The sequence below is a fragment of the Necator americanus genome, chromosome II, assembly GCF_031761385.1.
Source record: "Necator americanus strain Aroian chromosome II, whole genome shotgun sequence".
NCBI classification, from domain to species: Eukaryota; Metazoa; Nematoda; class Chromadorea; order Rhabditida; family Ancylostomatidae; genus Necator; species Necator americanus.
Window position 1 is genome coordinate 25,251,954 of NC_087372.1, and position 22,402 is coordinate 25,274,355.

The 22,402-nt window shown below is 39.7% G+C and overlaps 2 protein-coding genes across 3 annotated transcripts; both read left to right on the forward strand.

Moving 5' to 3' along the window:
* Positions 1 to 447: 447 nt before the first annotated feature.
* On the forward strand, positions 448 to 8,957 carry RB195_019406 (uncharacterized protein; the record flags this gene model as incomplete). Its single annotated transcript, XM_064187236.1, has 14 exons — positions 448 to 497; positions 590 to 811; positions 879 to 959; positions 2,066 to 2,168; positions 2,309 to 2,491; positions 2,553 to 2,727; positions 3,092 to 3,254; positions 3,323 to 3,468; positions 4,727 to 4,902; positions 5,224 to 5,382; positions 6,962 to 7,096; positions 7,192 to 7,293; positions 7,349 to 7,450; positions 8,856 to 8,957. The coding sequence occupies 14 exons, from the start codon at positions 448 to 450 to the stop codon at positions 8,955 to 8,957; spliced, it is 1,899 nt and encodes a 632-aa protein (XP_064043117.1).
* A 3,459-nt stretch (positions 8,958 to 12,416) lies between these two features.
* RB195_019407 (uncharacterized protein) lies at positions 12,417 to 21,384 on the forward strand (the record flags this gene model as incomplete). 2 transcript variants are annotated; one of them, XM_064187237.1, is made up of 9 exons in its annotated part: positions 12,417 to 12,579; positions 12,645 to 12,754; positions 15,157 to 15,280; positions 16,225 to 16,375; positions 16,440 to 16,585; positions 16,901 to 16,988; positions 17,188 to 17,270; positions 18,592 to 18,643; positions 21,366 to 21,384. In XM_064187237.1, 9 exons carry the CDS (start codon positions 12,417 to 12,419, stop codon positions 21,382 to 21,384), a joined length of 936 nt encoding a protein of 311 aa, XP_064043118.1. The 2 variants fall into 2 exon arrangements, with proteins under 2 accessions (XP_064043118.1, XP_013307450.2); XM_013451996.2 differs by lacking the exon at positions 21,366 to 21,384 and having other exon boundaries at positions 18,592 to 18,740.
* Between the last annotated feature and the right edge of the window lie 1,018 nt (positions 21,385 to 22,402).

Below are 22,402 nucleotides of genomic sequence, written 5' to 3' on the forward strand. Positions count from 1 at the left end.
AATGTTTGTTTTTTCTGTACTACCGTCTTGGGCTCGTCGTTCTCGGCTCCTTCGAATGACCAGTATTCTTCTAATATTCTTTTAAACTAATGACAAATGCATGATGTGCAGTGAGAGATTCCAGTAGTGAAGTGAAATACGGGAGTGAGGCATTAGTCGGTCCTATTTGTGACAGTCGTCATTTATCGGTTGCAGAACCTAGTAATTCCACTGCTTTTACAGAACTTATTCGTTTATAGAACGCATGTTGAGAATAGGTGCAAAAATGCGAACGCTCGTCGTTGACGCAGGACCTTGAACTCGAGGTCGCGCTTGTTGGTCGGCGTCGTGCTCATATCGCGCATATGTATCGCAGGAAGCGTAGTGAGATTTCAGCCATTTCCCGGTTTTCTTACAGGTTTCCGCCGGTCCATCCTATTGCTGTTGGAGTTGTCCCGTTAACGTGTTATGGAGCCGCCTGCGGTGACTTCATGCAACTCGCAAAGCTCCTCAAATGGGTTAGTGATTCCCTCATCATTTCTCTTGTTTGTCATTGAATTTTATTTATTTCCTCTCTACTGCTTGAAATTCTACATTTTTTATTTCTCAGCATGGAGAAGGTACGACGGCAGGCTGCGGACTATTTACAAATAGACCCGTCTAGTACATTTATAAATAATGCAACCCGTAATTTCGAAGACTTACCGGAGAACTTCCTTGATAATGTTAGTCCGCAGCAAAGCTCGCAATCGTTGGGCACACTGATGAACGATCACGCAAATAGCCCTCAGCTGGCGCCACTGGCTCCAATGAGTATTGGCTCAGATCAAAGGTTGTCTTTTGATTTTAGTGTTCGGTTGATACATCTTACAAATGAGTTTCGAATAATGTGATTCTAGCGCCCCTTATATGATGTCTATTGGAAACCAATACCAAGATCAAATACGGCATCCTGTGCTTGATAAGTCGAGACTTGACAGGTTAGCTGGAAAGAATATTTCCCAAATTTTAAATACATGTCTTTTTATTCTTCTATTGTCTTTTCTTTTGATTATTTAGTTGTATGCTTTTGAACATGTTAATTGGATTTTTGGGAAGATTAGAAGAAGTTTTACAAATACTCTACCAGTTTTTCTTCAATTTTATTATTTGGTGTTGAACGTTTTCATTCTAGAATTTGAGAATTTCGATGGTTAGACCCTTCTTAGCAAATCTTTCTTTTGGCGCGAACTCCTCATTTTGCCTACAAGCGGATTGAAAATTTCTTCAACTTAGGCATCAGTTAATAAATTCATTATTCTTGCAAGTCCTATCCGTTTGAAATGTTAACTGTTATTACGGTCATTAGGGAGGACATCTTTAATTAAAGGGACCATGAGATCCTCGTTTGTTGTATATTCTTGGTGCTCTCTTCGAGTGGTCTAGAGGTTCTTGGTAAGAATTGGGGAATCTCTTCTTTTCCAACTCTGGCATAGGTTTTCTTTCAAGCAAACCCAAACTTACGGAATACTTTTCTAGCTTTTAAAATCACATATCTTTTGCATCGCTTTTGACGTAATTATTTGAGATAATTTTGATTGGAAATTTATAATATTTCATTCACTTTTCCATTTACCTGTGTTACAATGGGAAGGTGATTGAACAAGCAAGGTCTTGAAATATTCTTCTATACTCATGAATAAATCTCTTATCGAAATGAATTTCTCCCACTATTTCCATATTTTCAAGCTTGAGAGAGAGAAAGAAGTCGAATGAATGCAAATCGATGGTGTCTAGGAAATAAGTCCTAAGTGTAAATGGTTTAATTTTGCGTCTTTCTTTTTTTTAGTTTCGTAATAACTGGTAAACAACTCGCTTCGAGCGGCTATCGAATATTGGTTAAAAATAGTGATAATTTTTGGCTTAAAATTCGCTTATTGTTTAAGTAGTGAAGAGAAATGCTGCGTCATTTCGAAGACTTTGCATTAAAAAAAGAAAACTAGCGAACTGCTCAACATGACATTTTCGTATCATTCATTACATTTTTTTCTATCATTTATGCTTTGTACTCCAGATATCCAAACTGTTCAAAAAAACTCGTTTTTAGCTTCGGGACCGGACCAGCTGGTCTTCTTTCACCGCTTCATTTGGATAGCCACAGTCGGAGACACGGAGGAAACGCAGAATTCGGTCGCCATGTTTACATCAAAGTGAGTGACAATTAGTCATAATATTATTAATTGATTAATAACATTTAATTAATGAAAATGAAATGAATTTAGTTAATAATTATTTCTGCAAATATTCGGAAATTCGTTTGTATATTATATACCATCTTGTCCTCTTACAGGAAGAAACGGATCCCCTTGATACTGCGTCTCATCATCTTCTCATGCAACAACAGATTCCTCTGTCGTCGCAACAGCAACAACAACAACAAGAATTGGAACGAATAGCTCAAGCAGAAACACCTCCTGCTGTAAGCAACGTCGAGTTGGCTTCAACTATGATAGCAAGTCTAATAGGAGAACAGGTAGGCCGGTCTGACTACGCTTTTTGATATATTTTTTTTCTCGAAGTTTTACGTTGTTCAGCGCACGTCTTCTCCTTCACCGCAGAATTATTCCGTAAGCGTGCCACAGTCATCAACCTCGATGATGCAACATCGAATAGCAAATATTAAGCGAGACACCGAAGATTCTCTCGAGGGTCGTTCCAATGGAGATGATGCGGAACTGGAGTTGCAGAGACAGCAGTATTCCCATAAAGGCATGGCTTTCTTTGCCATTGTACCTTGAATTTTGCAGTATTTCTCCATTTCGTTTCTTTTTCTTTTGGTAAATGTCCTGTTTAAGAGTCAGTATGTTGTACGCTGCGGCTCCAGCACTGGAAGTTCGAGCTATTAAAAAAAAATACACTTGCATTGCTGCAACTTGCGCTAGTAAAAAAATGTCTCAATTTTGCTGTCAACTAACTGAGAGCGGACAAATTGCTATAGTTATCTTGCAAATTGTATGTCCCTCGATGATTCTTCTTCATTTGTGTATGTAATCCATCGGGGTTTTTCTTTTTCTATACCAATTATATTGGTCGAGAAGAACAGAATATTTGTCTTATTAATTCAATTTTTTAGCCGGTCGTCGTGTCTATTCTACGAAGGATAGCAACGATCCTCTCAACGCTGAAATTGACGATGACATTTACATAGATACGAAGGAGTTATGTAAAAGAATAGCTTATGAACTAAAGCAACATTCCATTCCACAAGCCATCTTTGCGGAACGAATTTTGTGCAGGTTGGTGGTATCGATTTGTTGTTTGGCACTGCGTTTGTTCATATAATCTTACAATCTCACACTTTTAGGAGTCAGGGAACGCTATCCGATCTTCTACGGAATCCCAAACCTTGGAATAAGTTAAAATCTGGTCGTGAAACGTTCCGACGTATGTTTAACTGGGTTCAACAACCACTTGCCATGCGTCTGGGCATCCTCGACATGTACAAACAAGGTATTTGTTAAAGATTCAAGATTCTTTATTTACCAGTTCTTTTTGTTTGCTTCTTTCATTATTTATATGGCTTTTTTAAAAGAATTAAGCAGTTTTGACGTAATCCGGTTTAACGTTGGCAAATGGTCTTACTTTTTCTGTAGTATTCATAATGTCAAAATAATACTGAATTATTTTAATATCACTACCAAGACAACCAAACGAGTTCTGCGAACTATCTTGCTTGTCGGTTGTAGAAGCGATGGTAACTTTTTGAAATCCCCAGAATTCAATAAGAAAGCCAATGAACAACTTCTACACTTTTTTCTATGGTCACTGATGTTGACGGAGGTATTCAATTCCCCTAGAATAAATCGGCATTATTTTGTATCTCTTTGCAAAATATCTCTCTTAACAGATTATCACAACCTCTTTACACTTTCATTTCAATGAATTAGCAAAATCTTTTGCATTATTTAGTCTTTAAACTTAGGAGAGATGGTAGGAGGCCAACGATTCATCCACGTTCGCTTTTTCTAAAAACACTTATAGAGGATTTTCATCTTTTGGATGCCAAATTGGAGCTGATTTTACTTCCACTACCTTCCCAACAATCTTCACTCTTATCACCCAAATTTCTAGGTACGTGAAATTGTGAGAAGGAACTTCAAAATGCCTACTTTTTACATCTGTATTTTAATGCTCATTTTCAATTTACTAAAAAGCAAATCCATACGATTGTAAAAGGCCTAGCATTCAGAGAATTGTGCAAGGAAGGTCTATCATATGAAAATAATGTTCAAAACTAGTAATTTCGTAATATCTGTCGAAGGTTTCAACTCCATCTAGAACTCTCATACACATTTGTTGTAATCATGATCCAAAACTATTTCGGATTATTTAACAGAAGTATGACACTCCTAAATTGACTTTTGTGCACCCAGTTTGAGACACTGGATCCCTATTCTTCGTTATTTTTGGTGTTCTTCTCAGCTTTCCAATGATCGCTAGACAGTATATTTCGCACCGTTGACGTTAGCTAAGGAAAGCCAAGGAGAACGGTCACGCTTAGAAGGGACGCTTCTCTAAGCGTGATCGTTTCCAGCTGGCTGTTCTCTTACCTCTTAGATTAGATTCTTTGATGAATTCTTTGGTACGGGCATCAGATTCTTTGGTGAATTTCCTTCACGTAACTCGAGTTCAATTGTTCTGTCCGCTTTCCAATTGTCACTTATACCTTATTGTGCTTGTAAAGGCACATATTGTACAGATCTTTCAGAGGGTGACGATCCATCTCTAGGAATGGGGAAACCTCCCGCAGGATGTGGGATGTCACCTCCTACTCCCGCGCAGAATGTACGACATTCCTCGCGACGAAGCCTAGGCGACCCTGACCAGCCTTCGAACAAGCGTCCACGTCTCGTGTTTACGGATATCCAGAAACGCACTTTGCAGGTTCATTTTCCTTCTAGTGTCTCAGGAAACTTGTGAAATAATTCTGTTTGTTGTTCCACGTTAAGCGGTTGGATCTAAACAGTTTAATAATAATTTATCTCTAACATTTTCCAACTTCGATTGAAAGTACTATAATAGGTTTTATATACTGTAGTAGGTGCCGTTTTAGACTCTTTAATTCTTCCTTGAACTTTGGGGATGATTCTTCATTCTATTATTGGAGGAAACCGCCTTATATTATAACCGTACATATTTCTAGATATCATTAAGTTTTATTAGGTCTTTTCATTAAGTTCGCATTTCCTAGGATAATTTGTTTAGGCCATATTCAAGGAAACGCAGCGTCCTTCACGAGAGATGCAGCAGACTATTGCTGAACACCTTCGTTTGGACTTGTCCACTGTTGCTAATTTCTTCATGAATGCTCGCCGACGGAGCAGGATCGGTCCGAATAGCGACGAACCGCAACCCTACCAACAGGTCACTCACTATCTTTTATACCATTTACTTAGGAGCAGTGTAATGCAATATGTGAGATACGATGGAAATTGACTATGAAAACATAGCATTGAGATAGTTTTTTTTAAGTCCTAATAGCGAATTGAGCAATTTCTGTTTTGGCAACACCATGGGATTTTCTCTCACCTTTACTTATCATCACAGTATTCTTGACTGCATTTCGAATTTGGTGTGTACATGCGCAAAAATGGAGCTAGTAGGATCCATTATGGAGCGTCATTCCTATGGTTAAAATTCCTATGACTGTTTTCTATAGTCCTTATCTCGTCCATTTTTGCGTCCTTATTGTTATTTCGCGTCCTAATTGTTTTAAAGTTTATTGTCAATCTAAGTTTTAACGTTGTTCTCATGTAAAACACCGATCTTACGTTATTCATATTATTCCTTCTGCTTTCTCTTATTCCTCCTGCTTTCATTAAGTAATAATTAAATGAAGGTAAGGTCTCAGATGAAGTAGTTTGCGATTGTGTGACCAACGTTCTTTACAGCCATGGCTGTTTCGTAGACTAGTGATTTCAGACATTTCGTGAAGTACTGGAATCGTTTTTGACCATTTTTGTGGTTTTTTGACCTGAACATCTTCTACATGTGCTGCTTCTACTACATCAAGCAAAACTAGAGAATTTTTCTGGTCAATACTAAGATTTTACAGATTTTTTCACCATGTTATTATTATTATTACTATTATTATTATTATTATTATTATTATTATTATTATTATTATTATTATTATTATTATTATTATTATTATTAGTATCATCAGACTTTCTTGCATATTAGTTGGCGTGATCATTTCGGGAATGAGTAACCCCTTTTTTGGGAGTTCCAGATGGTCTTAGGAAATCAGAAAAAAATCGTTTAGATCAGGACAAATAAAACGTGGCAAAATAAAATGCGGAGAAAATTTTGTAGGGGCCAGTCAGTGGCGCCCTTATTTCTCGACGCTCTAGCTTAGTTTTTTCTCTTAGTAACTTCATCTTACATGTCATGATCCTTTAAGACTAGTACTAAGCTCTTAGTGCTCCGATTGATTTAGTTATTTACTTTGCCCCCACCCCATACAACATTTTACCTTAAAATGCCACTATTCTCCTCCATCGTTAAGAAGAAAGATTGTTTTCATTCGTTGTTCACAGGAACTACAGGTCTTTCAAAGAGTCCGCGATATTGCATTCAGCAGGAACTTTTTTAGAAGTATTCATTTCGTGAAGTGTAGATTAGTTGTTTCACAATGGAATCTTTTATGTTATAACCAAGAAACAGTAGAAAAACCAAAAGAAACAGAATAGTAGCATATGGCGAATTCCAACATAACCGAACCAACTTCATTTTATTTCTTACTGCTTCCATCAAGTTGCAGTCAAGTGAATGTATGGTTGAAAGTCTTTGTAGTAGGTGCGGGTAATCAACGAGAATGATTGTTGGGAAGTTTTTCTGATCCATTATCTAACTTACTATCAATCAATATCACTCTTTTATTGTTTTTTTTCACCATTCATCATTGTTCCCGCTATAGTGGAATCTCTAAGGTTCTTTTCAGGTCCGTCCAATATCACCTCCACCAGACTCTCCTCCGTCAGGAGCGACCGGGTCGGGCACAATGGGAAACGGCCCGCCAGTAGCGCATCCACGTAATCGACGGCAACCTGCAAGTATGCAACATGTTGAAGCTACGGTATGTACTGTGAAGACTATTTAACTGATCTACTGTTAAAATATCCCAACCTTCGATATATGCGTACTTCTTCGCCTTCTATTGTAACTTTTTAGGTCAGCAGTGTTGCAGAATCAGCTATTCAGTATAGTCGTGAGCAAGCAGCTCATGATGCTGCCGCTATGAGGTCTAGTTCCATTGACGAGGAAAGTTACAAGGTATTTATTTGGAATTCACATGAATTACCACTGTTCGTGAAATTAAATCTTTGAGATGTATAAGATGAACGATCCACTGGCTGATGAAACTGGAATCTCCATTGTTGCAGGAAATGTACATGATGTGTACAATAATGGCAGTGATGCGGCTGTAGAGGTAATAACGCTTTTCCAATTGCTGGTGCAATAATTCATAAGTTTGCTCGGGAAGTTACATTCATTTTAACTAAGAAAAATCGTTATAAAAACGAAAATAGGTTGGCTTAATCCGAGAGATATTCTCTATTTTCATCAGTGAAACATTTGATGTCATTCACTTAAAGAATGAATGCGTTCCATGCATTAGCTTTGACTCAAAAATGTTGATCAGCCGATTTTGCACTTTTTCGCCATTAAATATTGTCTTCGTCAGTGAATCTTGCAAAGAACGAAATAAGTAAAAGTTGGGAGACATCACGTCTGGATTCTATTTACAACACGATTTCTCAAACTTTCTAATTCTTATGAGTGATTTTCGTAAGGTGCGGGTGCTGGTTGTTTTGTGGGAGTGTTGGTGAATGTGTCGAACTCAAGCAAGTGTAGTGTGCAAACGCTCGAGTTGTTTTGCTCGGTTCTGCTTCGACCACTTCATGTAGCTCGTCATTACGAACCACTGTATTGTCAACTTCAACACATTCACCTCCATTCTTAAAATATCGAAACTAATTTTGATATTGATATTCACTATTCATGTATTCTCCAAACGAATTGCTCTGCAGTAGGTTGGTTAGATTCGTCTGCTGTCTGCCTTTATTTCTGGTCTTGGAGTAAGCAAGTAACAAGTGAGCAACTTTAGCTTTACTTGTTTTTTTTTTCAATGGTAAATATTAATAGTAGTGGAAAAAGGATAGGTATATGGCTAATACTGTAGTCTATTTATTGTTCATACACAGGTAGGTCTACGTTCTTGTTGCATTAAAGGCACCACCCCACGAATCTGAGGTGGTACGGATTTCAGGTGGAGTATTCGTATACGGGATCGTTGATTATGGAGAGAAGGGTGATTCCGTCCATTTCTTCCTAATTGCCGTGAAAAACGGCCCCGACGATACGGCTTCGAGCGATCCGGCGCGCTATTTTCTACAGCGAGTTCGATTGGAGCGCGCCAGCCTTATGCACACTCTACCTTTTCCGGACCGTTTTTTTTTAACGGCAATTAGGAAGCAATGGACGGAGTTACCCCCTTTCCATTGTCTACTATCCCGTATAAGAATACTCCACCTGAAATCCGTACCACCTCAGATTCGTGGGGTGATGCCTTTAAGGAGCAAATTTAGGTTGAAGCTGTTAGAGTTGACTGTAGAATAGAGGTTTTAAGTGTATGGGCGGCTATAAATGAACAAATGCATAAATTATACATATATATATATATTTATATTTATATATAAGGACTAAAAGAACCTCGGCATGTTATTTCCCTCGCTATATCGACACGTAAAGTTGATATTAAACTTAATTTGTCTACGATATTTGTGTAACTAATTGTTATATTGCAACTTTCCATTGCAAAATACAATTTTCAGTCATTGACATCTATCAGTGCATCACCTGTGAATGCCGTTGAGCAGCGGGGCGTGGTTAAAAAGGAGAATGACGGCCTAGCCGAAGAAGCAACTACACAATGAACAAACGAGCTACAGTTTACCTCACCTCGTGACCAAACACCATTTTAGCCACTTGCCATTGGATAGTCAGTTGAATCGTGTATAGTCGACGGATTTCATTGTTCTTTTCACTCTTGCAGTTCAGTCCACAACGTGTGGTGTAAATAGATATGAACGGCGCTGGGGTTGCCGTGATTGTAGGCTGGTGGTGCGCCGACTCCGTTTTTCTTCCACTTTCTCTAAGTCAGCCTCATGCGCACAATGGCGTGTTCGTTTTTGCATTTTCGCACGTTGTGTAGCTGTTGTTGTCACAGCGCATCGCTTCTCACTTTTTCTTCGTTGATCGCACGCTTTTCACTGCGCTTCGCTGTGGCTGCGCACAATGGGCGGGTCTGCCATGATGATATTCTATATCAATATGGTCGTTTGTTTACAATCCCAAAGTATTCTCTCATTCAGGCTTTTAGCCTTCTCGGTGAATTCAGCTTCATTTTTCGCCTCATTTTTTTCTCATCGTAAGTTTGATCACTAGATGTGGGCAGTGTAGGCGTTTGTTACTAATTTTTTTCAGCGATGTTTGGGAGTTCTCTCTGTTCAGTAGTTCTCTGTTTCTAACCCTCTATTGTGCTGTGATGTGTGATTCCCGTTCAGTCATTAGAAGATTTTAGTACGTTGTTGTAGTTTCGCTCTGGAGTCGAACAACCGTGCCGTCTTCCTATGCATCTTGACATGTCTCTCATCACTTATGAGCGATCGAATGTCTTCATCGCAAAGCTTAGCTGTATTCTGTCCATTCTCGTTCTCTTCTTTCTTTTGTCAGCACTGTTCGTCACTGGTTCAACTGAATATTTCATTTTTATATGTTCTATGTCTATGTTCGGATGGTGTTACTCTCACTACTCATAGTTCATGTGTGTAAAGATTGCATTATACAAACTTGTTTCTAATGGAGATAATAAATGTAATAGGTCATTAATCCTGCTTCACTTTATATAAACAAAAATTCGCGGTTGTTGTGCTTGAATCTCATCTCACTATTACCCTGAGGGTGCTGTGTGAATTCTTTTATAGATCTATACCAGTTCCCTTATTTCTCGTTACAGATACTGGTATAGATAGATCAACTGGTGTAGAGGAATTCGGATGAGTGAGAGAAATATGTAATAGATATGGAACCGGACTTTCATAGCAATAATACAGAATGAGTAAAGAATTTAGCGAGTGAGGAAAAGAAATTTCTTTTTGAACTGACGAAATCTTGAGAACTACCTTTTTGAGGTTCTGATAATTGCTTACTTAAGCTATATATATAATATATATATATATATATATATATATATATATATATATATATATATATATATATATATATATATATACATATATATATATATATAATATATATATATATATATATATACATACACGTATATATACACATATATACCAGTCTGAGCGTCCGGCTATAGCCGGATTTCAGACTTTTTTGTGGTGTTCTCCTCGCTCGCCATCACCCATCAATGAAAATTAATAGTAGTGGCATTTTCTGCAAAATTAGAATTCCGCTTTTCTAACAACGACTTCCTTTTTTTTATAAATTTAGGCGAAAGATTTCATAGTTTTCTTTCAATTCGCATCATTTCTACATTTGAATTACATTCAAACTTCAACCAACAAATATGGACAAAATATAGACATAGTTTGAAAGCATTACCCTAAATATGGGTTTTCTTCCTGTTTCCCCCCAACAGTTATCACAGAATGGTGTTTTAACATAAAACGACGTGAACGACATCATCGTATTGATAAAGATAACGTTCCACGACAGATCATGTAAACTGCTCGCCACTATTTAAGCAGCCGGTTTCGTTCGTGTTTTGACTTTCTGAGGAATCCATGTAGCAACTTGACGGAAACGTGTAAAGAAATAGACGCGGAGGAGTCATAGAGGTGAAAAAAAGCAACGTGCGCAGTGGCCACGGCTATGAAACGATTGCAACGTCCCATTTACCTTTTGCGACATGCACACAAAGATATTGCGCACCGTTTCGACGCAGCGGGACCCGATGCACTCCCTTTCATAGCTATTTGGCGCCGGTGGACCTCCCCCTTTTCGAATTTCGTGACTGAGACAGACAGACAGACACACACACAAAAAAAGGTGAATGGGACGTTGCAGCCGTGGCCACTTCGCGCCTTGCTTTTCACCTTTATGACTCCGTTAGTCATAATACTAGCGAATACGTTTGCCCCACTAACTTCGTGTTGCCACTGCGCGCGCTGCTTTTCACCTCTACCATTCCTCCGCGCGACTGTTTCCTTCCACGTTTGCCTCAGGTTGGTAACATGCCTTTCTCGGAAAGTGGAAACACGCATGCAAACAGCTGCTTAAATAGTAGCGAACAGCATACAAGATCTGACGTAAAACGTTATCTTTATTAGTATGATGATGTCTTTCTTACACGTCATTTTCTGCTAAAACATCATTCTGTGAGAACTTTTGGGAGAAACAGGAAGAAAATCCATATTTCGAGTAATGCTTTTAAATTTTGTCTCTAATATGCATGTTGGTAAGTAGTGTTCGAAAGTGAGGTCTGGATCTCCAAATGTAGGACTGAGATGTTTAGAAAAAAGGCAGAGAAATCTTTCGCCTTTACTTATAATAAAAAAAGATGAAAAAAGACTGTTACAGGTACACAAGTCTAATTTCACAGAAAATGGCTAGTATCAGTTTTCGTTTGATTAGTCGGGGAGAGCGAAGCGAACATCACAGAAAGTCTGAAATCCAGCTTTAGCCGGAAGTTCAGACTGGTTTTAACCTGAAATGACGTGAACTACGTCATCGTTCTGGTAAAGATATCGTTGCAAGTCAGATCATGTAAACTGTTATTTAAGCACCCGTTTGCATGAGTGTTTCCACTTTCTGAAGAAGGCATGTTACCAACCTGAGGCAAACGTGGAAGGAAACAGTCGCGCGGAGGAATGGTAGAGGTGAAAAGCAGCGCGCGCAGTGGCAACACGAAGTTATTGGGCGGTACTACTGCATTACGGCACACCAGCTCCAAGCCGCTGGATCCGGGCCAGCCCCTTTTTTAGCATTCTTCGTTATACAGTACAGAAAACCTACAAATCTTTGTTCCACGAAATCAACAGCCAGCGCATAATCCAACAGTACATATTTAAGAGTGCAAACATTCCAAAATATGTAACATCCATTGATTTTCAAGATTTAACGAGAATTTCAAAATTTTTCAAATCTTCCATAAATCAAAATCTATAGGTGCATCTTAAGGTGGATCTATAGTCAGTTCAGCTTCATTCTTGCCTCGAATGTTCAGAAAATAGGATACAGAAGCCCAAGCTTACACCGGAGACCGCCTGATCCTTCCTTTCCTGTCACGTTCTGCCAGTACTTGGAAACACGTGAAATCGGTATTGAGTGTGTGCTGGCTTCCACTTCGGTGTTCCCAGCAGTCGAAGATGTTGCCGGTGGCTGTCGTAATGCTCCCGTTTCTCGGGGGTTCAGATGCTTTCACTCCACAGCTACCTCTCGAAACTGCCGTCGATGATGTTCGCGGCTACGAGCTGCATAATCTCCAACTCATTCGTCCATACAGCAATACCCCTCATTGGGATCTTCGCGGTGCGCGTAGTAATTCATCCAAATGAATAATCTAGGCAATCAAGTTTAACAGTACTGCATTGAAGGTGACGCATTCATATCGAGGAACAAAATTCGCCTCACAAGAGAGGCTCAGTCTTTGAATGGATCGATTTGGAGCAGAAATCGTGTGATGGTGAGAGACTGGGAAATCCAGGTTTGTGTGCGAGACCAGCGCAGTATTTGAGGACAGTGTCCGTTGTGAGCTAACAAGCTATTGCACTTGTTTGATAAAAGACAAATCGAGCCAAAACAAATCTACTCTGTCTTCTATTGAACAAATTCCACTTTCGAACGTAATTGATAGCATCTTTAGCCGATAAGAAATATTAGCGGTACGTCGACTTCTGCGTATATCGACTTCATAGTCAATGCGACCTTGGCTGTACCAGAGAAGATGTTTACGAATATACCGTCACGTTGCCTTATCAAACTTTGTTCGAAGCGGGAACAGACGTAGCTTTTCGACCCAATATTGTTCAGGAAAACTCGAACGTCGTTGCGAACACAAACGTACAAACCACACTAAAGCACTCTTTGACTTGTAATAACTCGCACCAGCTTTTGTCCTCCTGCCCATTGCAAGTTTTACATTTGAAAAATATTCTAAGCTTTGATGACAAAGGTTTTTATGGGTACCTGTGGTGAGTTATATTGTGCTGAGGGGCAACCAAAAAAAAAAAAACTTGAGTTGTTCACCGTGTTTTTCTTGCTGTTCGTCTTGTTCACAGAAAGTGACAGTATGTTTCTCCACAAATGATGCTCAATTACACTGTCACTTTACAGCAAAAAACATATAGTCGCAGTGCGTCGTTGCATTGCGCCTGTGACGATTTCACAGCATAAGTTCCTACGACAAGACCTTGAACTACCTCCGCCTTTGGGCTTGAAGCTAACCACTCGAGTACTCGTGCTCGCAGAGAGCGCCATCAAAAAACTGCGCTGCTTTGTACGTGGCTCATGCACGCGACCTTGCTCCAAAGGTCAGAATTTTCCCATTGGATTGTACTTCACTGCTTACTTCTAGCAGGGGTTCGGAATATAGTTTTCAAGAATGTCAACGAGAAATTGTGGAGATCGAAAGGTCACAAGTCTTTAGAATCACCACAAACCTTAGTTTACTCAAAAAGTGAAAAGATTGACCTATAAAGAGATCGGAAGTCAGGTTTAAACACCCTGAATTTTAGTGCAGTTGCGTAAGCGGGCCACGTTCGAAGCAGCGCGGTGAAGACAGCGGCTGCGACCGAGTTGGGACCATCGTTAGCTCTGCAGCCCGAGTGGAGTTAGTAATGGTCGCACCTAGGTACGCTATACCAAGTTTCAAGACTCTTCTGGCACGACTGACATTAATGGGTTTGTGGAGATTCCATTCTTGTATGGAACGTTCATTCGTTAGTCCTTTAACATTAACATGATATCACCAGTCGGAAGAGATGAATATGAGCGGAAACGGATATGATGTGAAACTAGCTATCCTGGCTCACGAAAGAGAAACATTGGTCAGGAAGACACTGGAGGATTCTTAGAATTTTTTTGGATTCTTAAAAGAAACCCTTCAATGAATGACAGAGCTGAATGCTCTTCGGTTACGAATTACCTCATGCCACCTTTGCTGTGTAAAAGTGAGCGTAATACCGTTGGAATGAAACATTATTCAGGTCTCTGAAGTCTGCAAGAGCGTCGGACAAATGAAGGCTCCACCTAGAAACCTCAGCACGCTAGCGGAAAACATACACAGAGGCATTCTGAGATTCTAGGACATGGGAGCGTTTGAACTACTAGATTTTATCATTTATTGGTATAACGATTTCTTCACTGATATTAAGTGTTGTGTTCACTAATTTCAATTTTATTTCTTACCTCCATTTTATGCGCTTTCATTTGCTCAGACCTATGAGTGTAATTACTTGTCCGATGGATAAAGTGAAGTCTTTAGAGGTCCTTAGAACTCCTATCACCGCATTTTTTCAGAGTGCCTTTCCGCCGTTTTTGAAAACTACACCTCGAATCCTACCTACTGTTAGTGGGGAAAAAACACGGAAACAAAGATGAGAGTAAATGCCGTGAAGGATATGTCCTAACAATAATCGAGAACAATAAGGAATAAAGTAGAACTTCTTCATCCTTCTCTTCCCATACCTTCTAAACCAACCAACAACTGAATTCCAAAATCTCTTAAAACCTTCTACAGTCATGCTATATTCATTTGTTAGATTTTCTACGAAAATCAATTATTTCAATGGGGAGGTTCTCGTGCCACTCCTCAGAAGAGATCATGCTCCTAGTTTTCGACGTACACTTAATTTACCAACCAAACCTAATATATGTATGATATTCAAATATGTGGTGTTGATATTTATTTTGTGGCTAGTAAATCATACATTTCATTCGTGCATGTCCCATTGGTACAATCATGCTCGTTTAAGATCAGCGAAATCACTGACCTATTATAGTAGGGGTCAGCAGAAGGCTGATGGTATGAATCGAATTTCGCTCTCGTCTAGGATTAAAGATAGGAACGATTGTTATGATAAACTGTAATCTTTTAGCCTCGTTTAGGTCGATCTGCGAATCTACAGCGCTTCATCTCCTCCAGCCGACGGTATTGCTATTTGGTACATTCGAAAACCCGATACGGGATCAGCATGGGGAGGACCAGCGAACTTTTCTGGAATTGGCGTAGGTAGGGAAGTTTTTGTTATTTTACGTCTACGGGAAGCATAACGCAAAACTAGGGGTATTAGGATCTCTCCAGGAGTAGATAATAATGATAATAATAGAATGCGCTGTGGGTCCCACCGAGTGGAAGAGAAGAGCGTGAAGAGCTCATTGATTGACCAATAACTAGCAGACGGAGCCAGCGTTCCGTGACACGTTGTTGGATGCCTCGTAGGAGGGTTGGTACAACAGCGTCTTCCTAATTCTCTCGGTCCAGCGTCAATAGAAACTGAGGTGGAAAATATAGAGTAAGAGATGAGTTGTACACAAATCTTCAGCTAGAAATATTAAATTATTATTAAATTTAACACTTTGGGTTTTTTTTGGCATATTTTCGAAATGTCGCCCGCATCTCTCACAGCACCACATCAATTTTAGTGACTGCCCACTGCAAAATCGCAGGAAAGAAAAACGAAAAGGAACTGTGCGTTTTAAATAGTGTCTGTTGATACGCAGATTTAAGAAGTAGCAAAGCTAAACACATTCGATTTCAAAGAGGTAAAGAAAGGTCGAATGGATTAATGTGACATTTTCACGTGGACAATCACATTGCTCTCATTCAAACACACCACATACGAACGTTATTATACAACATGACATATATAGTCGGGTGAAGTACGGTGTAGTTGAGTAAGCGCCTGCGCTCGTACATGGTGGAAATAGCGGTGGGAGTCGTGGTGAGACCATCGCGAACTAGCGCGAGGAATGGTGTCAACTATCCCTTTACCGGTGCGGCGCATCGTACGGGTTAGAATTTAGGTGTGTTAGGGTCACCACTAAATTCTAACCCCTGCGATGCGCCGCACCGCTTCGAGTAAAGCCGCTCACGTAAGTGCACCGTGCTTCATGTCGTTTTGATCCTAACATACATCTGGTGTTTGTGTAGTACCTTGCTATTTGATGTTTCAGTCCTCGATACGTATACGAACACGATCGGTGGAATGACGTCGCGTCAGAGTTCAAGGCTTTTTGTCATTCTAAACAATCCTGCTCACGGTGCAGTGGTTGACTCTTCAACAGATGGTAGTAATCTTAGAGTCGAGTCAGAGTGTAGTTTAGGGTGAACATAATTAAATCTTTTTCAGCAGCGTTTAGCACACAGTGATTTTTTCCGGTATTTTCAGGAATGATCCTGTTGCGTACAAAGTCCCGCCCTCGTATGATCATACTCCAACTATTAGGATACTGATACGATATGTGCATGAGTATATCGAAGTTCTCTATGCACTACCTACCACTGAGCATTGGAAGCTTTGTACAAACGCAAGTGGCAAGTTCCCCATATATGGAGCCGTTGTCAAAATTTTGGTAACATCCGTACGGGATAGAAGCATTTTCTTTCTTTGAACCTTTCATTCTAGTAGAAAATTTCTGCAGGGTTCTTTTTGGATGATAAAATATTACTCGAGACACTGAAAAGTGTTGGATTGTTTTAATTTTTATTTAATCTAATATGCCATCAAATTAACCTCACCAAAGTGCAACGTTCACATTAAATAGAAAGTTTCTGAAATATTCTACGATGTAAACTTTTGTAGGCTCATGTACTGTCATTTAAATCTAAACTCAAAAAATGTTGTTCAAGCTCTGTTTCTGCCTATCAATTACCATGTGGGAGTTTCGGCAGCAACAGGAGAACTGAAAAGCACACACGAACTCCTATCACTGAAAGTGTGAGTTCATACAATGTGAACGTAGTGTGGAAAATGCGTTGTTCCAGCTTGATATCACACTTAACTTTTTTAGTTTTTTCTTACTTCGTACATTCGAAATACTACTCAACCTAGAAAAATATCGCTTGATACCGAACTCTCTTAGTTCTGAATGTTTTTTTTTTCTCGGAAATCATTCACTTTTTACCCTCTTTTTCAGATATCAGATTGATACCCCTCCTCATATTCTCCAGAAGCCAGTGGATATGCCAGTGTACCTTGCGGCATTTACGGGGACACCCGGTGAGCCATCACATTTGATTAATTGCTAAAAGGAATTCAGAAACACTTTTGCTTTCTTCCTTTCAAAATCGTTCTTTCCACCCCACTTTTTGCCTTGGCCAACGTTTATAGACGGCTAGACCAACGCACCAGGATTAGGACCGACGTAGTGTAAAATCTTGGTGTTATTGGATTTTTCTTCTCTTGTCGTCGTATACAACCTAAGACGTCTGAAAATAACACCGATTAAATAAATCGAATAGATACCAGTAAAAGCCCAACAAAACACCACCAATACTTTCGGATCCAGTCACGAAATATGCTAGTATGTACGAGCAAAGCCGGAGAATTCTCCTACTTGTGCTCCGCGCTCCGTGAAGTGTTTCATGATGTTGTTCAGTATACTGCTGTTCTGGTGTGGAGTATTATAAGAATTGAACAATAACTACATATGTTAGTTTTAATTTTTCTGTGCCCTTTCTGGTGAAAGACTATTCACTGATATAGTTGGGTCAAAACGACATGAAACACGGACCGTTGCGCAAGCGGCCGCGCTCGGAAGCGGTGCGGTGGAGACAGCGGTTGGAATCGAGGTGGGACCATGGCGAACAGCAGAGGTGTGTGGCAGTAGCGTGGATCCTTACACGATCCCAACCGCTACGCTCCAATGCTCCGCTTTGAGCGCAGCCGCTTGCGCAAATGTCCGTGTTTCATGTCGTTTTGACCCGACTATATGTATAGCATACTCTATACATTTTGAAACAAAATTGTAGAAAGTAGAATGATTTTTGAGCGACCTGGCGAGCTGAAGATATCACGTAAAGTATGTAATGTCGTTTCTTTCTTTGGTTAGATGGAAGCAAATTGAAATTGTCATATTTGTACCTGATAAGCTAATTTTAGCTTTTACGGGCATCTGGGTCAGCTGGGTAAACATCGCAACAATTATTTATGACCTTCACTGCATCACAGTCAGAGCAAAGCGACCTGAAGCGCGGTGCAGTTACGTGAGCGAATGCGCTTGAAGCGGGGTGGTGAAGCTTACTAATGGGAGTGAGGTGAGACCATCGCTAGCTTCACTCTTACTGCAGTGAATTTAGGGAGGGTCCCAACTGGACTAGAATGGCCAGTTATGTAGAAAAAAAGTAAGGAATTGATCTCCCTTAGCAAAATATTTTGCATAACGCCACAAAATCAGTTGACTGATGTCAACCGAATGTTGGTATGAGTATGAGCGGTGCCTGAAATGCAAACTGTAGCTGGAGCAACGTTTAACCAAATTGGACTATGACAGTGACGACGACGATAACTTTACTCTTCTTTTCAAAACCTTCTTTTTCAGGCGCCCAAGAAACATCGTCCTGGAACCTGCTGGAGATAACCATTTTTGTTGTGTTAGTATTGGCAACTCTATATGGTTTATACTACATCACTGATAAGTGCATTGACGACAGTTTCATTATGGCAAGACCACGACGAAGATTCTACTAAGCGGATCAATATTGTTTATTCCAATATTTTCCAAGTTCAGCGTTGAATTTCAGTAATGTTGTCCACAGAGGCTACCATGTAACAATACCACTTTAATTTTTCACAACACTTTATGAGTCTCGGCTCTTTATAAAATCCTTACATCCCAACATCACCAAAAACGGGTGTTGAGTGCTGCTGTTTTTTGCTTTTTTGCGTACTCTCAGATGTCGAACTCTACGGCGAATGTTTGCCGTTCGCAGTGTGCAGCAGAAGATTTGTGATTTCTTTTCCATTTGCTGGAGAAAAGTGGCGAAGTAAAGTGCGCAAAAATCACTAAAGCATTTAAAAGTAGAATTCTTTTGCCTTTTGAAAACATACATTTATTCGCTTGTTAAGAATGGGTTTATTTTTAGAAATCATTTTAAGTTGAACGGGTGTAGTGTAGCGGTTAGAGGTTCCGCTGCCTTCACGATCGATCAGAGGTTCGAACCCGCCCTAGTGCTCACCAACCCTTTCATCCCTCCGGGGTCGATAAATTGGTACCAGACTTGTCTGAGAGGATAAAAACACTGACTTGACACATCGGCTAGCCACCCCAAGGCATTATATAGGCCAGTTACACGTCCGTAAACCCCAAGCGATTCTGAATTGAAGTGGCGCATCCCAAGCGGATTGATTAACGCCAGAAACTTCATTCTTTGATTTAAGTCAGTTTTGTATAGTACTTCTTTCAAATTGCTATCAGTTGGTCTTTGACAGTATCGGATTTTTCCTGGAATGTGCTTTATCATCTCTCGTAATGACGTGCCTTCGGTTTCTTCACAAAAATTGTCTTCAATTGCTGAATGATTGCAAATTTGTTGCTGTATGCTCTGACATCTATGTAGATGACAACAGAGTCTTGAGTCATAAGGTCGCATGATATTGGAGATCAGACGAATTTGGACCAGCGCAAAATTATCTTTCATTCAAAGAAAGTTCCCTGATAAGTTCCATCATCACGCGAGCTTTCTGAGCACTAGGGCCTGTCCTGATGTTAGCTCTAGTGTGCTCTGAATGGTAAGGTGCATCAAATCCTTTACTTTTTCCGATGTATTTCCTTATAATGATTACTGTTTCCTTATGTAAGAATCACATGCGAGTAGCGTTTGTAAGAACTTGGAGGGAATTAGCAGCAAAAAAAGTCAGAGTATTTTAACAGTATTGCGACATCTGGGTTACCATGTATTGTACTTCTTAAGACGATCAATATACAGGAGTTGGGTGGTCAATCTTCGTAAATATGTCACTGTAACTAAGTGATGCTACTGTAGACAACACTGCTTCATTTATACATACAATTTGTTTTCATCAATAAAGGATTGTATTTCACAAATGAAGCGTACATATCAGCATCATTTGTGGATTTCCTCGTTCGAAAGCTTCAGTATCATTGTAAAAAAACATACTATAACTTTTATTTATTCTATCCAAAAAAAAAACTAAAAGCCTTTTCTAGCGCATGGGGGTGTCGCCTGTTTAGAGGCATCACCCACGAATTTGGGTGGTGCGGGTTTCAAATGGGTTACGCCTGTACGGGGTCGTAGGTTATGGGGAGGAGGGTGATTCTGTCCATTTCTTCTTAAATCCCGTAGAAAACGGGCCGGAAGATGCGGCGTGCGCACAGGGTTGGCGTGCTCCAATCGAACTCATAGAAAATAGCGCCCCGGAACGCTCGAAGCCGTATCGTCGGGGCCGTTCTTTACGGCAATTAGGAAGAAATAGACGGAATCACCCTTCTCTCCATTATATACGACTCCGTATAGGCATAACCCACCTGAAACCCACACCACCCCAGCTTCGTGGGGTGATGCAAGTTGCAGTGGGTTAAAGGCATCACTCCACGAATCTGAGATGGTGCGGGTTTCAGGTGGGTTATGATTATACGGGGTCGTAGATTATGGAGAGAAGGATGATTCCATCCATTTCTTCCTAAATGCCGTAAAAAACGGGCCGGAAGATACGGCTTCGAGCGTCCCGGTGCGCTATTTTCTACAAGGAGTTCGACTGGAGCGCGCCAGCCTTGTGCACAAGCCGCATCTTCCGGGCCATTTTTTACGGCAATTACGAAGAAATGGACGGAATCACCCCCTCTCTATAATGTATTATCCCGTATACGAATACTCCACCTGAAATCCGTACCACCTCACATTCGGGGAGTAGCGTTTAAAGTAAAGTACAAGAAGTGTCCAGTGTAGAGTTCCAGTTTCAAACATTGGTAAGATATCAGGTTAATTGCTCGAACCCCCCTTAGCAACGAAATTTATGAGGAACTTTTCTACTTTTCGAGAACGCATATAGAAAAAATAGGCAAGCAAGGAGAACGAGTTCCTAATATGTATGCTGAAGCCGTTTGCGTTCTTTAAAAGTTGACAGATTCCGAGTCTCACAATGACAATGACTTAATATTATTTCTCATGGTTGTTTTCAACACAAACCTGTAGGATCCTAAAACAGGACAGTGTTTAAAATTGGAGATAGCTAGGTTATTAAGTTACGTTTCATCATGTCTAGTTACAGTCATTTCTTCTGAATTTATTTCTTAAAAAATACGAATTCTAAAAATAAGTATGGCATAAAACTGGAACTAATTAATTTGTTTAGATCAGAGCGGTGCAGATAACACAAACTCTCGTTTTATTGGCATTTTTACGACCTTCGCTGGGATTTTTTTACACAGAGCACAACATCAGACAAATGTTCTCACCAACTGCTCTTCGCAGAGCGAGAATCACTGCACTCCCTTTGTCCGCATCTTCCACGGAAATCCGCCCTTTGTTTGTTTCTCAGCTTTTCAAAGTATTTCCAGTATACTTCCAGTATTTCCAGTATTCCAGTATCTATTCTATTTTCAGGAATATTTCGAGTGAATTACAAGTTGCAGCAGGTTTTTGAGGTCAACTCATTTTACTTTTCTTTCTTGAGCGAGGAGTTCAAAGCTACGCAGAGTTATTGTAATATTTGCTGACTAAAATGGCATTTTCTTGTTTCATTTCTTTTTCAACGCAACCACTCCTTTTTGCTATAATCTAACACTCGATTGTGACAAGATTCAGGATAATAATGTTATTCGAACTCCCATTCATTTCATTACGTAAGCACTTTTGTAGTAGCTTATATTACAACAAAGTGTTTACCAAGTTTACTGTTTTAACACACTATCGATGAACCAGTACGTTTTAACCAACACTATTAGCCTTCCACGACAGCTCGTATGAGTAAACAAACATCTTTAAACTGTTAGCAATTGAAAAAAAGGTGTCTGCAAAATGTTAAACTTGCAAAATGAGCACATTAATGGAATGCAGGAGAGGAGCTTTACGTATCAAAATCATTTAACCTGGCTGTTGAAACAATGTAACGAATTTTTCGAGAACGAACAATTGCTGATGTGAAAAATATGTCCTATGCTTATTTGCACACGCACAAAAAGTTTCTCTCGAAGGGATAGTAACCTAGCGTAATTTTTCTAATATACATCCGACGAGAAACATCACAGTCATTTAAAATTCATTTCACAAAAAATGGAACGTAACGGTTAAAAATTTCTTATTGCTGCTATGAAGTTGGTGTACAACTTCCTACCTCTTTTTTAGTTTTTTAAATTTTTTTTTACCAATCAAGGATAAGTACGGTTGGAT